Here is a 19,596-nt window from a genome sequence, read left to right as displayed (position 1 = left end):
TGTACGGCATAGGCGCGCTTCCTTTACAATGGGTCGTTCATTTAATCGTAGCAACAAGATGGCTCTTCGAACCTTCAATGATTGACTAGTAGGGAAATAACTCTGTGGCATGCAGTAACTATTGCAAAGGACACCATGCTCCCCTAAGGCGATGCATATCTCCAAGGAGATTTGGGGGCAGAGAAACTTGCATGGAACCATTTTCTGAGCACAATCAGAAGGCAGGATGGTATTTTAATAAAGGCAAAGCGAACGTACACTAGTGCCTTTCTGGGGGCAATAGAAAACTGGCAAGGCAGGCAATGCAGAAACTTCACAGGCTTCCAAAATGATCAGCGCCCGTGCAAGCGCACGATTTCTCAATATCCTGCTAGTTCTGTATCTGCCGACTCTGAGGCTGAACCAGGTGTCTGCAACCTGTGGCTCTCCCGCTGGGTTGGACACCAAATCCCATGATCCCTCACCCTTAACTATGCTAGCTATGGATGATGGTAGAGGTAGTCTAAAACATCTAGAGAGCCAAAGGTTGCAGACCCCCCTAGCTAATGGCATCTGCGAGCCAGCTCGAGTTCGCCCACAGGACAATGCCACCTGCCAATGCCGACTTGGACCCACCCCGCAGGCCTACCTGTCACACGTGTGGTCCAGATCCTCGCAGTCACAGAAGCAGGCCACCATGTGGTTCTTCTCACCGTCCCGGTCAATGTACTCGCAGCAGCAGAGCGAGTCCTCGAGGTCTGGTGCTTTGCCATTCCTGGCTTTCTTCGTGCTCATTGTACCGCTCCGAGGAGGGGAAAAGAACTATTTTGTCCAGAGAATGATCAAGGGTCACTGGCTGGAAAAATAGAGAAAAACACAACAATTAAATGCGATCTCTTTTGCTGTTCCTTAGTCTCCACTCACTGCCGCTAGAGATGCACGGAGGAGAAGGAGGCAGACACCACCCTATAGAGGAGGTAGGATGAGAAAGGAGGAAAGGCTCAGTCTGGGAAGAGGCATGAGAAGGACAAACATTGTTTACAATGTGCATTATAAGCTCCCAGGAAACGTGATGGCATCAGCTTGCAGGGAGGGGTATGGGGTCCGGAAGCAATAATTGGGCAGGCTCCAAACCTGCACTAGTGGCAGAAACGGGCCTTGCTCAGCTTGTTCTAGAGGAAGTGAACGACTGTGCAGGTGGAAGTACCGGTTTTATTTGAATTGGTTTCATGTAGTGCTTCATGCAATGTTGTGAGCCCGCCAAACGGTGGCAAAGCTTGCAAGCAAGGCTAACATGCGCCTTTTAAGAAGCCCCACAGATTTGTGGCAAATAAAGGGAGCGATTCAGACTCGATCATTCTGGTTTATTTGTAGAACATAGACGCATTTGATTATTTTATTAAAATGCCACATCTCGTGCGGTTTACAACCTCTGAATAAATGAGCATTCATTTGGGGAACACAAGCACCGTCGTCGTTAGCCCAAGATCACACATGTGGCCATTGGAGGGAGCCGAAACAAGACTAATCTCATAGCTTCACATTTGACAACTTGGGACCAAGAATAAATGCATCAGCAGGCACTGAAATAGCTTCGGGGCGCAGGTGGGGGCTGAAGGAGGCACAAGACGTCATTTGGACGAACTTAGCAGTTGGAAGCTGGCATTTCCATCCCTGTAAGCATAAAAACACAACGTGTTTCGGCTAAATCAGCATCTGTGCCCCTCAGCGTCATTATTCACGAGTTGACAGTTGCAAACTCGCAGCACAGAAATTTAAAGCCGTAGCACTACAAATCTCACACCTGGCCAAGCCCCATCCTATCGCCTTCCCGCTCAGTTTTGTAAGAAAATGTCGACTATCTTACGATGAATGTTACTATAAGAGGCGTGTGGGAAATGGCTTATGGCTACTTCTAGCACTGCAGGGCATGCCACAGGATGGCTTCACACTGCCCCACAGAGCCCGCCCTTTCCCTGTGTGCCAGGTGCACTTCCGCCGGGGCACGAGGGGTGTGGGGGGACCCGAGGCGACGGCTGTTTCAAGAGATGCGTCTCTTGTGTACAAACGTTTCAGGGTTGTGCTGACGCTTTAAACTCTGCCACCAACGTGTGTGTTAGCAACTTTACTGCGAGTTTCACGCCCTGCTGAGTTGCCAGCACAAACCTTGAAGGCTCAATAGTAGGACTGCCTTCCCATACTTGCCATTATGACCCATTCCAATCTGTAGGTGCTTGACCAGTGCTGGTTTTGGTTCACCCTCGACTTGAGCCCCGCCAGCACCTTACGGTTGCCATTAGTCCTTGGGCGTGTGTTATAGCACGCCAGTAGGCTTTGAGGCGCAGGGCAGTTTCTAGCTAACATGTTGCCCAGGACGAAACACTAAAATGCGCCCCCACCTGCCCTCCACCCACTGGCGCGAACCAAAACGTGGGGGCCCCCTGCAAGCCCTGCTGAGCCCCGACCCTTCCCCCCCACCCCCACTGGGCATTGGCAGCATGGGGGTCTATGAACCACCATGCTGGGCATGGGGCTGCAGGAGTCGCCATTCCGCCACTGCCTCCACCCCCCTCCCTACTGGCCACACGTCATTACCAAACTACACCACTGTCGCACAAAAAAAAAACTCCACATTATAAATAAAACATTGCTATACAAACGAAGCTGATTTTCGTGTAATTTAGGTACTTTACAGAAGAAATCTAATATGAAAAGACAGCTATGCTGCCCAATTAAATGGTTCTTCTGTCACCTGGTCTTAGGAAAGGCCTTGCCTGAATGCAGTTTGAAACTGTCCGTGCTGGCACACTAAGGTGTGACCAGCCTTCTGAGGTCTGAGGGCCCACCGGCCCTGTGTTGCAGGAGTTCTGTTCATACCCCATCACTTGTATTTCGCAACGGGCTATACTAGACTAACCATATTAATTATTTTGATAAAAGGATATCATTGCAAGATGGATAGTCTGGTACACTCCTATTGTACTCTTTGAAAATACCTCTATGAGAGGGGGAACGGGGACAAATAGCACCAATGAGTGTTCATGTCTGCTTTGCATTAAATCAAGAGCATTTCAGGAATATAACAGCGATCTCTACATTTGATAAACAAGACTGTAATAAAAGGTTTGCGAATCTCCAAATACACAGACACATTGCTTGGTGCTCAAATCACTGTTCACAACACTCACCCCAACGCCAACATTAAAATGTTTGTAACCATGAACCATACATACTCCTTCAGACAGCTTTTGGATACAAGTAAAAATGGCTGCAACATCAGCCACTCAAATGGGGTACAAGGGCTCTTTCGCTTTTTGTTTCTGGAGAATTTACGATGAGGAGGGACTGGGTCTCAGCGTGAGCATGCCCAGTCCCCGATACAGAAACATCTTTAGGGAATTATAGCATTAGACAGGAAAGTGTACCCTGCAAGAGACACCCAATAAACAATGCACAGAAAGGAGGATTATTTTGAATGAATCTCCAAGCAATGCCTTTATTATTTTAAGCTACATACCTAAAGAAAGTCTACTGCTGTGACTACAGGTTTCAATGTCAGGGCAGGGAGTGGGCCTGGGGTGGACATGGCAAAGTTTAGTGTGATGGAAGCAGACTATTTACCAGAACGGCTATTTGGCAGTGAGAGTTAAGCAGTTTCAAAGACAGTCATGTGTTAATGAAATCAGCTGGGCTCAAGACCTAAACAAAAAACATAGGGGGCTGGCTCATTGATGTAATTCAGTTGGTCCTTTAAAAACAAAAATAAAGTGTAAAGGAGAAATGAGCATCGGCCCTTCAAAAAATGTATCACCACCCGAAAAAATAACACTAAAGAGAAGATTTTCCTATAAAGTTGCCAGCAAAGTATAAAAGGTGCACACCTTTTAAACAATCCAACAATCTATATTGAAATTTGCCCCGTAAAGTAAAATCCCAAACACCTTCTCTCCTGGGTGGATGCCCACTAGCAGTCTCCTTGTCCTCCAAAATCCAGGAAACACACGGCCACGCTCTAGTCTGCTGCTGCTCCACGACTTCACATATCCTCTATGTCGCTAACACTGCTTTTCTGACATCCTCCTACGGATTGTGACAGGAAACTCCTAGCAGCGTTGTAGGGTGGCAGCTGCTGCAGGTCACTCATTCACTAATCTTTCACCCCATCAGCATGCCCAGTTCCTCAGCCTTACCCTTCCGCTCTGGCAGGACCCTCTCTATCCTATCATTCTCCTGAACCCCTGGATTTATTCTCACATTATGAATATTAACAGACTGCTGCTGTATTGCTACAGGCTTTAATTGGGACACTTCACTTTAGACTCTACTACAATCAGAGCCAAGAATTTTAGGAGCAACGCTAAAAACATGCTTATTGCCTTTACTCATTTCCACTTAGCGGTTGAATGCAGAGACGTTTACTCAAATCTCTCTTCCATACAGCATACTAGAGTAACAAAGGTGGCCACCAGCGTGAGGCGAGCAAAACTTCCAAAAGTGGTTGCCTGGGCTCAGAGAGCCTCTGGCCCAGGTAATGTTACGCAGTTCCATGTAACTACGCTGGGAGAAGTGGCAGAGGCAGCACCTGCTGCCACTACTCGCCCCAGGGCAATCGCACATATGCGCCCCTCCACGTACCTGGGAAATTTCACCTCCCAGGGCAATTGCACCCCACGGGGCAATTGCGCCCCAGGCAGCCGCCCGCTTCACCCGGGCCAAAAAACTGGCCTGTCGAGAGGCATGGGTGCCTACTTTTGATTTTCGCTACTGTGGGGTGCATTTAAAGGCCCCAAACAGAAGCCCCTTTTACCTGAACAGCAGCATTTAAACACTGCTACTAAAAACGGCCTTGCTTTTTCTTTGGGTTCATGTCAAATTAAAGAACCATGTGGAAAGGGGTCTACCCCTCATTTATGGGCAAACAGCCAATGCAAATTCACCCAAGAAGGAGAAATCAAATAATCCTGTGACCTGCCAGACAGGATTTTAAACTTAAAAGCAAAAACAGCCTGCACATATGTGAAAAGAAAAACTGCTTTAAAAAGCCACCATAGGAAAAGATAGCACTGCACACACAGAAAATGTCAGGGAAATATGATGTGGGGGTGACCAAAGCAAATGTATATTCTGTTTTAACTCACAAGATTCCAGTCACCTTTGAAGAGACACTTACTGCAGGAAAAACCAGTTCGGGCTGAGGCAGGAACTAATGACAAAGCCCCACTTCCCGCTGGATATCACACACATCCTATAACAATCCCGCAATAAAATATGATGCTGCTGAGGGCGTCATAATTCACTGTTCTGCAGACATGAAGGCAGGAGCCCAGAGATTTCAAAGAAGGCAAAATGTGGCTGAAGCACGACAAGCAGGTGTGAGCCCTTCCTGCACCCACTTCAAAGAGCAAACTGCCATTTTCAAAGGGACTCATAAAACCCTTTGGTCACTGGCTGATCCAGTGGAACAGATGGCTGTGGGGAATAAAGCGGCCCTCCCACGTGTGGAAAAAGACACTCCCAATTAATGTGCAGCCATCAGACTAAGGATTTATTTCAATTTCATGCCATTTTCCTTGTAATTTCCAGGCGATTTTGGCGACATAAATTGCATTTACCTGGGACTTTGTGGACTGAAATGGCCAGCTTGACTAATTTTCTGGCTGATCTGAACAGGTGACCTATTTGACAGTTGGTGAAAACATGGAAAATGAAATTAGGAACATGCTTTATCATTTGGGGATTCAGAACCGTTATACATTTTATGAAAAGGACAGAAATGTGCCAAATGGCCATGCTACATCGTACAGAGTTCACGATTGGCTCACCAAATTCCTTATGACCAGCTAAAACCAAATACAGGTTTCACATGGCAGTGGCTAGTATAATTTTAAAAAGGTATGATACATAACTAGTTTTTGCCAAAATGTTCAGCTGAGAACAAAGCAGGGTAGTAAAGGTTGAAAGACTGATGGTGCGTCACAATCCCTGATCCAATCCTGACTGGGGCCGGAGAGTCCGAGAAACTGTCCAATCCTGGCAGCAGGGATAATCACAGGGTGCTCCCCTAGATTGTAAAATTAGTGATGTCATTTCTGCTATATTAGGGGGGCTGTACTAGGACTCAGGACAGACAAAATAAATCCAGGGAGATAGAAAAGGAGGACAGAGAGAAGGCTGCTGAACCTTACCATCTTTGAGAGTGCAGTGACCAGACCCTTACCTTTTCTTTCCAGAGTGTCCGGAGATCCAGCTGGCTTTCCTTAATCCTAAATCAAGGCTCGCTTTGTAAATAGCATATAACCCCAGCCCTAAATTGCATAAGCCCTTCATTTTTGATAGTAGTATATTTAATCAATACCCAATTTAAAACCCCAAATTGCCAGTGTAATCCAGTCATCGCCCCATAGAAGAATCTGTTTGCCTGTGTATGTTAGCATATCTCCTTTGAAAAACCTTTCAGTTGTCTATAAATCCTTAGTATTTTTGTTAAATAAATCAATTAATTTCCCACTGAAATTCACAGTTTAAGATTGTTGAAATTCGAAATCAACCATCTTGTTCCTGGTGTTTGTATTTAATTGTTATAGTCATTAAAGTGTTGCCTCAAAAGAATTAGTCTCCTTGTAACTAAAAACTGAATTTGTCTGTATTGTGTCCATCACCAAACAAATTCCAATTTGCATCTGTCCTATTAAACCCAAACCATTGTGAGCAATCTCTTTTGCCTAGAAGTCTACCTGTTATGTGCCTCTGTCCTTGTCACTGAAAACTTCTTCCCTAGGATTTCCAAGATGGCGGCGAAGGGGGAGCGGACGTGTGCGAGACTCGCTCAGTCCCCCCATTAAGGCCGCATAAGTAAAGCACAACACAGAAGCAGGAAACTTCCACCAACCCTCGAAATCAGTTGTGGGCATCAAACATATCGGCAGGCGAAGATTGAAGGGGGCGAAGCAGAGTAGCCCAAGCGCAGAGACGAGCCCCGTTGCACGCGACTCCTTGAAGCCGGGACACTCCACGGACCTCAGCGCAGGAGCGCTGCACCAAGACACGGACCAGACTGGCCAAGGGAACCTCCAAGCCGGAAGACTCGGCAGCGGCCGCTTTCCTGGAGGCAGACTCCTTCGCACACACACGAAGCAACAGGACTCGCTAGCCGCAGTAGAGGACCCGGACTCGGGAGGAAGAACCAGGAGTGAATCACGCCCAAGCCGGAGAAGCGACACGACCCAGCCGAGGACGGCCCTGTGACGCAGCGAGGAGCGGAGCCGGGAGACAACCACAACTCGAGCACCACCCCCAGGCTGAAGCAGCGATCCAGCCCTGCAGAAGACAGGCTTGAGACGATGGTGGATGGGTGCTGTGGGCAGAGTATAGACTGGGAAAGGCGCAGCAGGTGCCGACCGGAGGACAGGACATCAGCAGCGGCCCAGAGGGAGCACCCATACACAGGATGGAGGACATCCCCGGCAGCCACTCTTCAGGTACGCGGTGCGGGGGCAGCGGGGGCCGGGTCTCACATATGTTAGCAGAGAGCGGATAGGCACCAAAGGCCCTCACAGCTAAGACTGTCCCCCCTCCACCCCAACCCTGCGCCAGACCTCAGACCCAGTTCCCGAACCCCCCCCACCGAGCGGGGGGCCCAGTGTGACCAGTGGGATTTGTTCCCCCCCCCCCCACCCACCAATACAGGACCGGACCACAACCTGCAATACCGTGGGGTGATAGATTAAGCAGGAAACGCCACATTAACTCCAAGGTCCACACTCCAGGTGAGCCATTGCACGGAGCGCAGGCCCATCACATTAAGACAGAGGGGGAGAAACACACACCGGCAACCCCCCCCCCCCTAACAAAAAGAGCTGGGGTGGGCAACAAAAAGCTCCAACAAGGGGTGCGACCCCATCCAGCAGGACTTGCAAACGCCAGTGAAGGCGAAATAGGGGCTATTCGATACCCATTACAGCCCAGAGGGAACAATCAGATGAGCAGGCACCGAAGGGCTGAAGGGCACCAGCATCGATAAGATAGAAGAATCTTACCAGCACCTATGCCAAAAATCCAGGGGGAGGGCAGCGCAACAGGACCAACAAGCACCACAGAAGAAAAGGGAACAGAGCCTAACGCAACCGTGGGGGCCCGAACACTCCAACCCATCCACATCCACTAGGAAAAAGATCCAAGAGGCCCAACCCACGACAGAGACCAGACTCGCTGGACCCTGAAATGGTAACCAGGGAAGACTTGAAATCGTGGTTCGGGGAGTTCCAGACGCAATTTCTAGCAACAACACAGGTACAATTCGAAGCCACGAAAAAGGACATGCGTACAGCTATGCAAGAACTAAGAACGGACATCACGAATCTGGGAGAAAGGACGGATACCCTGGAAAAAATAACTCAAAACCTCAATGAGGAGGCAGAACAGAACGCAGAAGTTCAAGAACAACTCCTGACTCGTACCCACAACCTTGAATTACAGAGCGAGGATCTTGAAAATAGATCACGTAGATCGAACATAAGAATAAAAAATATGGCAGAATCCGCGGAGGACAGAGACCTGAAAGAAGCAGTACAACAGGTCTTTAAAGAGATCCTGGATGCAAAGGAGGATGAAGTAGGAATTGACAGGGTCCATAGAGTAGGTCCAAAGAGGATGGTAGAACCAGGTGCAAAATCAAGAGACGTTCTAGCTGCCCTCTCCTCATCTCCCCAAAAAGAGCCGATATTACGGAAAGCCAGGAATATGGAACACATCAGGACGAATGGGGAAGAGGTGCAGCTATATCAAGATCTGGCACAGACCACTCTACAGAAGCGCAGAGAAATGGGCCCAGTGGTGAAAACCCGAACGTCAAACCAGATCAGATATAAATGGACATTCCCCTTCGGGCTCCTGCTCACATGGGAAGGGAAACAGAGGAGAACAACGACATGTGAGGAGGGGAAACAAATATTGGGCACACAGGATCAGAAGGAAAAACCACAAGGGGTGAAGAGGGATAAAAGAACCCAGAAAAGGTCAGAATGGCACTGGACGAGAGCAGAGAGAATGGGGAGAGCTCCAACGCCAAAAGAGAAGCAATATTAAATGGTGAAGCTCCTGATGCTCCCATCGGAGCAAAAATGGCTTGCCCACGCAGGCAGACATGAGAACAAGACGGATGGAGGAGAGTTTTCCACAATATAAGGTGCGGAGGGGGGTGGAGGTCCTCCGTGGCACCCTTTGGAGCCCAGAGGGGCTTAGTATACCCCTCAAGTTATCCCCGAGGACAGATCAGCATGGTGCGCACGGCGCAACGCCTGAGTGAACATAGGAACCAGGGCTCATCCCAGGGCAGTTTTGAGGGGGGAACTAGGCATGTTGGGGTAAGCCTAGGGGTGGCAGGGAAACCAGGTAGCACCATAGAACTTACAGAACATATCAAAGGAAGCAACCAGAGACTCTCCATTTAGAAAAGTGATGGGTACTAAGGTCCTAAAATATATCAGAGGCCTCAATTAATAAAAAAAGTAGAACACTACCTGAAACAAGACAGATATGATATTATCATGCTACAAGAAACACACAGAGGGACAGGACAAGGGAAAGGTACGGTTGAAGGGATACAATCAGATTATACAGGCAAATGCTAATGAAAAAAAGGTGGGGGTGCTGATCGCATTCAGGGATTCCCTAAAGGTACAAGTGCTCCAAACAGAGGCGGATAAACGGGGCAGATGTTTGCTAGCCAACATGGTTATAGATGGCTAACGTCTAACTTTGGCAGCCATCTACGCCCCCAACACAGGTCAGGAGGGATTCCTCAAAGATCTGCTTGAAAGGCTGGAACGCTTTGCTGCAGCGGAAATAGTATTGTGGGGAGACCTGAATATAGCATGGGACCCCTCACTAGATAGACCAACCCCAAGACAGCAGGGGCAATGTCCCCCCTCCCCCCACGGAAGCCCTAAAAAAGAAAAATGTCCAACCTGGCACTGGGAGACATCTGGAGACAGAAATACCAACCTCCGAGGATATACATATTACTCACACGTACACCATACGATGTCTAGGATAGATTATCTATGGGCCTCATCGGGCATCCTAGGCAAAACACGAAAGACATCGGCTTCATATCACTGTCAGATCATGCCCCTTTATGGGCTGAGATAGCACTAGCCCCACGGGCGACCGGGTTATGGAAATGGCGAATTCTCGAGGAGATAGTGAGAGATCCTGTAATGGGGAATAATGTCACCCAGAAATATAGATTGAAACTCAATGGGAGGCCTTAAAGGGAGTAACCCGGGGACACTTAATTGCATTGAAGGCCCAAAAAGATAAGCCTAATCACCAGTGGGAAAGGGAACTGGAGGCCAAAATCTGTAGCATTCAAGCAGAAATACTGCTGAACCCAACTATAAAATTACAAAAAGCCCAGAGGCATGTCCAAGGCCAGTTAGAAGCAATCCACACAAAAAAAAGCAGAAAGCAGAAAGGTACTTGCTGAGGCTAAAACACTGGTAATATACTAAGGCTAACAGAGCGGATAAACTACTAGCCAGACAACTGAAGGGGAAACAACAAGATAGGACAATAATGGCTCTCCGAGATGACATGGGGAATAAAAAGACCCAAACAACCGAAATGGGGGAGATATTGGAGCGGTTCTACAAAACTATGTACTCCTCAGACCATCCGGACGAGAATCTCCAAAAATCATATCTGGAGGGGGCGAACCTTACAACGATATACGACACAGAGAAACTCCCATTAGACAGCGACATAATAGAAGAGGTCAATAAGGCGATTAGAGATCTCCCCAGAAATAAGGCCCCAGACCCAGACAGCAATACGGCTTTATTCAATAAAGAGTACAGGGATATACTAGCCCCGATTCTGACCGAGTTACACAACTCTTTCAAAGATAAACACATTACCACAACGATGAATGAGGCCAAGATGCTGGTGATACACAAACAGGGGAAAGACCCCGAATTACCATCCTCCTACAGACCGATAGCACTGAAATCTAGACGCTAAACTGTACACTAAAATCTTGGCCTACAGACTCACCCAGGTGCTCCCAAAACTGATCCACCATGATCAGTCAGGATTCGTCCCAGGATGACAAACACATGGCAATATTAGGAGGGTCCTCCACATCGTGGAAAAAATAGGAACAGGCACGCCGGCGGTGATACTAACATTGGATGCAGAAAAGGCGTTCGACCGAGTTGAATGGTCCCTACTATTCCATATAGTGAGGAAAATGGGCATAGGAGAAACATTTATCAAAATGGTACAAGCCAATTATAACTCCCCTTACATCAGGGTAGCGGTGAATGTGTCCTTGTCCAACAAGATACTTATCGAGAGAGGGACGAAACAGGGCTGCCCACTATCCCCCCTGCTGTACGCAATCTTCTTGGAACCTCTGCTAACGCGAATAAGGGACAATCAAAATATCAAAGGCGCAGACATGGGAGGAACTACCCACAAAACAGTAGCGTACACAGACGACATGTTGACGCTGGGGGATCCCGTAAATTCTCTCCCCACCCTGGTGCAGGAGATAGACAAATATGGGTCCATATCCGGCCTTAAGATAAACAGGCAGAAATCAGAAATCCTGATACTTGCGGGCGATACAACTCGAATCCACTCGGTAGGAGACGACCTTCAACTAAAGATTGCTGCGTCGGTGACCAAATATCTGGGTATCACCCTCACACACAAAATACAGCGATTATATTCCCAAAACTACCCAAATCTGTTGAAACAAATTAAAAAAGGGACATGGAAAGATGGAACCCATTATCGATATAATGGTGGGGGCGGATATTGGTTATCAAGATGTCCATCCTACCCAAACTTCTATACCTATTTCAGGCCCTACCAATAAGACTCCCAAGGGCATTCTTTAAATCCTTAACGAAAGCAGTCAAGGAATGTATCTGGCAAGGGAAAACCCCCAGAGTCTCAAGCTCGGTCTCAACAGCCTCCCGGAAAGACAAGGGATGTGCACTGCCCCACTAGAAGATATTATGAGGCAGCCCAACTATGGGTCCTGAAGGAATGCATACCGGACTCCCCCCCCAAAAACTGTGGGTCGCCCGAGATAGGGCAGTGGCAACTACCCCAACAAGACATATGCTATGGGTGGGGAAGACACAGACATCCAAACCTACACATAAGCGAAATCATGCAGGCAGCATTGGAAATATGGGACGGAGCAACTAAGAAAGGTACTCTAACCGAAGACCTAGCCCCATTCATGCCGCTATTTAGAAACCCGGAACTCCTGCCGGCTATAGAGAAAAAGGCCTTTCAAAAATGGGAGGAAGCGGGTTGCTATATGGTTGGGTACATGTATCAGGACCAACAAATAAGGTCCTTTGAAAACTGTACTGCCCTACTGCACTTGGAGGGGAAGGACAGGTATAAATATGACCAACACTACCAGTGGCTAGGCCCACCGAGAATACGACAAGTCGCCACCAGAGAACTAACCCCGTTCGAACAATATATCATGTCAAATGATGGGACAAAGAAGTTTGTATCGAACACATATAGTGTCATCAACTCCACAGAGGAGAAGGTCACTTGGCTATATATTAAGTGATGGGAAAAGACTTTGAGAAGGACGATCCCAAGGAGTCGGTGGGAATATACGTGGCGGATGATATCCAAACGTACGAGAGCGATGCACTGAAAGGAAATGTGGATGAAAATCCTCCTGCAATGGCACTACACACCAGAAAGGCTCCACGGGATGTTCCGTGACTCCCCCAACGTATGCTGGAGAGCATGTGGAGGAGAAGGAAATTGGAGACACATCCGGTGGGACTGCCCAAATCTACAACAACGTGAAGGACCACATGAGCTCAATGTTCCAAGGGGCTGGGGCTCTGGGAGAGGAGGTGTGGTTTTGTGGGATCTAGGACCCAAAGATAAAACCTTCACCAAAACACAAAAAAGAAACTTCATGGGACTTCTGATTGGGGTGTGGTTGGAAATATCCCAGAAATGGAAGCAAAGAACCCCACCCATCGCAATACATTGTTATGTGGGACCATGCTCTACGTATCCAATGGAACACATCACTTACAATCTGCAAGGGAACTATCAGAAATTCAGGGATGAATGGTCAGACACGGTGGAATACCTACAAATTGACTACATGTAACAATGGTGCCCACACAAAATTAGAATTCTTGATATGTTCAGATAAGAGACAACGTTTACAAAACAGAAATCAAACCAATGGGTGGACTATCCCGGGGGAGGGGGTGGGTAGAAGGGGGTTGTTTCTTCAACTGTTTATGTTGTAAAACTTAATAAAAATATTTTTTTTAAAAAAGAAAACCTCTTCCCTGAGCTGCCCGTCATTTAAGTCCCAGTGTAAACGAATTTCAATTTGCCACCGTATTTTCCCTTTGCATTTGCTTCCTCCCAAAACAGATTTTCCCACTTCATTTAAATTTTCGCCCTGGTGTGCCGATTAGTATTCTCTAAACTTTCCGTATCTCCTAAGTGTAAGCCATACGAATTTCCTTCTATTCTGTCCCCTAGCAGTTGTGAGAAATAACCAAAACCCCATTCTTCCGTTTTGCTCCCAAAATGGGTTTTCCTTTTCTTTGCTGGCTTCCCATCTTGTGGTGGTGGGCGTTACCCCAAATCCAATTTTATCGCTCTAGTCCTACTCCTTGCCACTGCCTTCCATTAATCAAAATCAAGTTTAGCTGATGTTTGGGGGTGAGTGTTGCAGGGGGGAGTGCTAAACCATTGGTGCCATCACTTTGTAAAAAGTTTCTTTTTTGCCATTAAAGACCTAAGTGAACTGTAAGGAACAAGTTATTTACCTGTAACTGTTGTTCTCCAGCATGGGTCTGGCATGGATTCACATGCTCATGAACATTCCCCGTCATCAGGCTGGGAATACTTGGTAAAGAAAAAATCAGTTTCAGTTTTGTTTCTGAACTGTCTTTCTCCTAATAACCAATCAGTGGTCTCTGAGTCATACTGCCCCCAGCCAATTACTGCCCTCTACCTAAGCCCCTCCTCCGGCAGCCATCTTCAGATTTGGTAGCACGTAAACTGGCAGGAGGACCAAGTGAAGAGCCGCAGAGGGCTAGGTTCGAATTCATGCCAGACCCATGCTGGAGAACAACAGTTACAGGTAGGTTAACTTGTTCCTTCTCCAGCATGGGGTCTGGCATGGATTCACATGCTCATGAATACAAGAATACATAGCAGTACACACATGCACAACCACGGGAGGTGGCAAGGATCAACATTAAGCATTTCATCAACTCAACATTAAGCATCTCTTACCTCCTCACCAGACCCACCTTCAGGCGAACAGGTTGTGCAGCACTGCCTGGCCGACCCTGGACTCCTCCCTGGCATCCCGGTCGAGACAGTAGAATCTTGTGAAGGTGTGCGTCGACTTCCACATAGCAGCCCTGCAGATGTCCAGCAGGGGCACACCAGATAGGAACACCATGGTAGCAGCGATCGCTCTGGTCGAATGGTCTCTCGGATGGCCGGGCAACAGTCGGTTTGCCAACCGGTGACAGTGCATAATGCAGCCGGAGCGCCATCTGGAAATGGAAGCCTTCGAGAGGGCCTTCCCTTGGTTCACAGGTCCAAAGTTCACAAACAGCTGTGATGTCTTCCGAAAAACTCTGTGCGGTCCACGTAGAACTTCAGCGCTCTGGCTACATCCAGCAAGTGCAAAGTCCTCTCGGCCGGCGACAGGATGAAAACAGGTAACACCAAGAACTCGTTGAGATGTAAGTCAGACGGCACCTTGGGCATGAAGGAGGGGTGCGTCCTCAGCACCACCCTCGTCTCATGGAAAGTCAGGTATGGGGGCTTGCAGGAGAGGGCCTGGATCTCTCCCACTCGTCGTGCGGAGGCGATGGGCACAAGAAATGCTGTTTTCCACGACAGGAACTTCAACGGTGCTGAATGCAGAGGCTCGAATGGCGGGCCCATGAGCCTGGTCAGCACCACGTTGAGCCCCCACGCCGGGGCCGGAGCCTTCACCAGCGGGAACAATCGGAACAGTACCTTCATGAACTCCTTCACCAGGCGATGGGACCACAGGGATGAGCTTCCCAGAGTTCTGGTGTAGCGGGAGAAAGCCGCCAGATGGCTCTTGGAGGCATGGGCCAGCGATAGCAAGTACGGCAGCACTTGAGGGGCCGTAATCCGTAGAGGGTTAATCTTCTGTGCCCGGCACCAGACAGAAAACCTCTTCCACTTGTGTCCATAGCGCTTGAGAGTTGAGGACGCCCTGGCCTTTGCAAGCACCTCCTTGCAGTCCGCCGGGATATCGTACCCTCCAAACTCTAGTGCTGCAGGAGCCAGGCCTGCAAGTTCAGCGACCCTGGGTCGTGGTGGAGGATGGCGCCTCCTTCTCTGGAGAGGAGATCTGCGTCCATCGGCAGTTTGACTGGGGCGGGGGGTGCTGACATGTCCAGAAGGTCCGGGAACCAGATTTGTCTCGGCCACGCCGGTGGAAAGAGGATCATCCTGCACCGGGACCGTCTGAGTTGGTTGATGAGTCGCAGCAGCAACGGCAGGAACAGGCCGTCCCAGGGGAATGAGAAGGCATTGCCCATGCTCCCGGTCTGGGGAAACCTGCTGGCAAACCTCCGGCACTTGGTGTTCGTTGCCGTTGCGAATAAGTCGATCTGGGGATTGCCAAATTGTTGGAATAGCAGATCCACTGGATTCTATCGCAGCTCCCACTTGTGGCACGAGCGCAGCTCCCCGCTGAGTGAGTCGACGATGGTGTTTTTTATTCCTGCTAGGTGGAAGGGTACCAGAAACATCCCTTGGGCGACGGCCCAGTGCAACAGATCGTGGGCCTCCTTGGATAGGGCTGGGGATCTGGTGCCTCCCTGCTTTCAGATGTAGAACATCGTGGTGGTGTTGTTGGTTAAGATCCTCTCCACCTTGCCCTTGAGGGACGGAAGGAATGACCTGAGGGCCCAGAACACGGCTCGGAGCTCCAGGACGTTGATGTGCAGTGGCCTCTCCTCCGGAAGCCAAAGACCTCTTGCGTGGAGATCTCCGGTGTGCGCTCCCCATCCGTCCAGGGAGGCATCCGTCGTCACCGTCTCCTGATGTGCCAGGGTCTGGAAGTCCATACCCGCCGCGTGGTGTGCGCAGGTGCCCCACCACCGGATCGCTTGGTGGAAGGTCTCGTTGAGCGAGATCCTGTCTTCGAAGCTGCCCGCCGCTTGCATCCAACGGGCGTCAAGGAACTCTTGCAGTGGAGGCATCCGCAGCCTGCACAGATGCACAAGGACATCATGCCAAGAAGGGACTTGATGGACCTCACCCTGGCCACGTCCATGGTCTACATCCGTTGCACCTTGCCCAGGACGGCCTTCGTCCTTTCCTGTGACGGAGAGGCCAAATCGCGCCACTGTCTCGAGCCTGGCTCCCAGGAACAGTGCGACTTGCAACGGGACCAAGTGGGATTTCACGAAGTTGATGGAAAATCTCAGATTCATGAGCAGCTGGATGTCTTCGCTGCGTGTTCGACGGCGAGTTCTCTTGTCCTTGCTCGGATGAGCCAATCGTCCAGGTAGGGGCAGACGTGGATCCCCCTGCAGGTGCAGCCACGCCGCCACTGGTGCTAGGCACTTGGTGAATACCCTGGGTGCCGATTTCAATTCGAAGGGGATGGCCTTCAACTGGTAGTGCCGTCATCGGACTACGAATCTGAGAAACTTTCGATGTCCTTTTGGCATCCTCCAAGTCCAGCGACGATAGAAAGTCGCCCTCCTCCAGCTGCCCCAGCACGTGCTGTAGAGTGACCATCCGGAACTTCTGGGACTTGATGTACTTGTTTAAACGACGAAGGTCCAGGCTGGCTCGCCAGCCGCCGGTCTTCTCTCTTATGAGGAAGTATCGTGAATACACTCCCGAGCCCTCGAGCCTCTTTGGGACGAGCTCAATGGCTCCTTTCTTCAGCATCGCCCTTACTTCCAGCAGCAGTTGAGGGACGTGGTTTTCCTTCCTGGCCATGGGTGGAATGCGGGGCACTACTATAGAAACGAGTGTGCCCGCGGGCCAGGGCATCCAGCACCCATCGGTGGAGATGGACTCACACGCTGACGAACTTCGCCAGCCGGCCTCCCACCGGGGTGCTCAGGTGGGGGCCCGACGCTACGGCCGGTTCAGTCCTGCTTGGTAGTGGCCTTGCCGCCTTGGCGAGATCCTCCTGACTTGCCGCGTCCTCTGTAAGACGCCTGCGTCGAGGAGCTGCCGCCGCCGAATCCTTTGGAGGCACCTTGCCTGCTTCTGGAGTTCCGAAAGGGCGGCCGACGTTCCTGCAAAACTCCCAAGGCCCGCGCCGTCACCATGTCGGCCTTGATGGCCTGCAGTGACTCGTCCACTGTCTTGCCAAACAGGTTGTTTCCGTCGAAAGGCATGTCCAAAACTCTGTTTGCACGTCCTGGCGGAAATCATCTTGAGCCAACCACGCCAGCGAAGGCAAACACCGTTGCCCATCTGGCGGACGCCAGTGTCAGCAATGTCCATGGCCACCGTTATGGCGTGGTCCGACACCACCTTGCCTTCCTGCAGGATCTCCAGGGCCTCAGCCCTCTTGTCGTCCAGGAGGAAGTCCAGCAGAGGAGCGATCTTAAACCACAGCTCCCCGTCATAGCGGGACACAATCGCAAGGGCGTTGGCCTCTTTAATCGTCATCGAGACGACCCGTCGTCCCATGGCGTCCAATTTCTTCCCTTCGCCGTCTGGCGGGGAGGTTGAAGCCGTCGCCCCCGCCACTTTCTTCTTGGCCGCCGCTGAGACGACCGAATCCGAGGTCAGCTGCGCCCTAAGGCACATGGGGGCGGAATCCGGGACCCGGTACTTCTTCTCATACCGGTCTCTCTTGGCAGGGGTCGTGGACTGGTTCTTCAGCAGCTCCAGCCCCTCGTCCCAGATGTCGTCAAGTAACAGGACCAAGAGGACAGTCTTCCTCTTGGCCTCACTCCGTTGATAGAGGAAACCTTTCTTCTGTTCTACGGGGCAGAGCTGGAAGCGCTCGGATGCCCTGGCGATCATGGCGTGGAAGGAGCCAATTTCGTCTGGTGAAGAGGCCCGAGGAGGTGGTGATGGAAGGCCCATCCCGTTGTCACCACCGTCGTCATCCGTCCCTGTTCCCGGGTCATCCCTTGGATCCGGGGAAGGAGATGAAGGCTGTGAGGGCCGCGCCAGCTGGAAGGGCGGTTGGGGTGAGTTCTCCTCCGCTTGCTTGGAGGGCTTCCAGACGGTCCAGGCTCCGCTGGGTCATCCGTTGGGGGTAAGGGCAACCTTGTCCTTCTCTGTAAACAAGGCCTGGATCGCCATCAAGATTGCTCCTGAGCTGTCCTGTGGCCCAGGTATCGGCTGCGACGGGCGCGAAGGCTGGGGAGTGGAATCCTCTGCCTCCACGGAAACCTTGTTGGCGCCACCGTCGCTTTCTTAGTCTGCCTCGTCGGGATCCCTCCCGTGGGACCAGACTTCTTCGAACCTCTTGTCCAGGATCTTCACGACTTCAGCCAGCTCCTTGATGGCCACCGGCCCCCCCCCCCTCTTTTTCCACCGGGGTTTTCACGGGGGTCTTATCGATGGGTTGAAACGAGGATTCCCTCTGTGGTGGCAGGGAAACTCTGGGCCCTGAGGTCGCCTCCACAGGCTTCGCCAGGGCTGCCACGACTCCCTCGATAGAGCCTTAGCCGGGTGAATCAAGGCCATCACGACTTTGGACGTGTTTGAGGCCTTCACCTTGGGGGGACGGTCGCTGCCTCGCTCCCCCTCGGGCCTCTCCGGCGGGATCGACCGGGACTTATCCCGAAGCTTACCCCGGTTCTCTGACTCCCTTCTCCCCCCCCCGAGCCAGAGCGTTGGCTCGTGGTTAATCGTCTGAAAGTGCGCCCTGCCTGGCAGCCGAGGAGCCTGACCATTTGGCGCTTCCGGTGCCCGCGGACTTGCAGTGCTTTGCCTTTTGTTGGGCCCCCTTCACGAGAGCACCCTCAAAGGTCTTAGACCGCTCGGACCTCTTCTCCCCTGCTGCTGGGCTCTTCCCCCTCCAGCCAGTTGGTGAGGCGGATACACCGATCATTCATGGTCCGCTCCGACATGTTCTTGCAAAACGCACAGTCCTTCTACACTTGTGTTTTGTCTTCGTGAAGGGAGTAGAGGCATCTAGAATGCTCGTCCTCCTTGAAGACATTCTGCAATCCGCATCCAGGGCAGCTCCTGAACAGCTTGGATCCGGGCGTCGTGCTCCCTTTGTCCTGGGCCATGCCCACGCAGGGTAGGCCTCAAAGATCTTCTGGAATCCTCGAAGAAGCGGAACTCGACAAAAACTTCGTCCTTGAGGGGCGTAGAAAAATTCCAAAACGGGTCCCCATTGATCGGAAGTAGAAACGGTGGAGCTTGAGGCTCGATTGACCGAAAAAATTAGATTAAACTCCTTGAAAAAAAAATAATAAAAATAAAATAAAAAGAAATCGCAAAACGCAGTAAAAGCTCGAGAGCTATAGCACGAGGACTCACAACACTTGAATGTGCGGTAAAAATCTGAAGATGGCTGCCAGAGGAGGGGCTTAGGGAGAGGGCAGTCATTGG

At 50.5% G+C, this 19,596-nt stretch overlaps 1 protein-coding gene across 4 annotated transcripts in view; it reads right to left on the bottom strand.

Annotated features, from left to right (window-relative positions):
• The window catches only part of ZDHHC23 (zinc finger DHHC-type palmitoyltransferase 23), a 317,223-nt gene that overhangs the window by 213,281 nt on the left and 84,346 nt on the right, over positions 1-19,596 (bottom strand). For 2 of the 4 annotated variants that reach the window (XM_069635888.1, XM_069635892.1), the window contains exon 2: positions 629-835. In XM_069635888.1, the coding sequence (XP_069491989.1) occupies positions 629-774 (146 nt within the window). In that variant the 5' untranslated portion in view covers positions 775-835. Of the gene's footprint in view, positions 1-628; positions 836-5,591; positions 5,655-19,596 lie in introns of all 4 variants that reach the window. The other 2 variants (XM_069635889.1, XM_069635890.1) reach the window with 2 other exon arrangements.

This window comes from Ambystoma mexicanum, chromosome 7p (genome assembly GCF_040938575.1).
Source record: "Ambystoma mexicanum isolate Mex_15411 chromosome 7p, UKY_AmexF1_1, whole genome shotgun sequence".
Classification (NCBI taxonomy): Eukaryota; Metazoa; Chordata; class Amphibia; order Caudata; family Ambystomatidae; genus Ambystoma; species Ambystoma mexicanum.
This window is presented reverse-complemented; position numbering and strand designations above follow the sequence as displayed.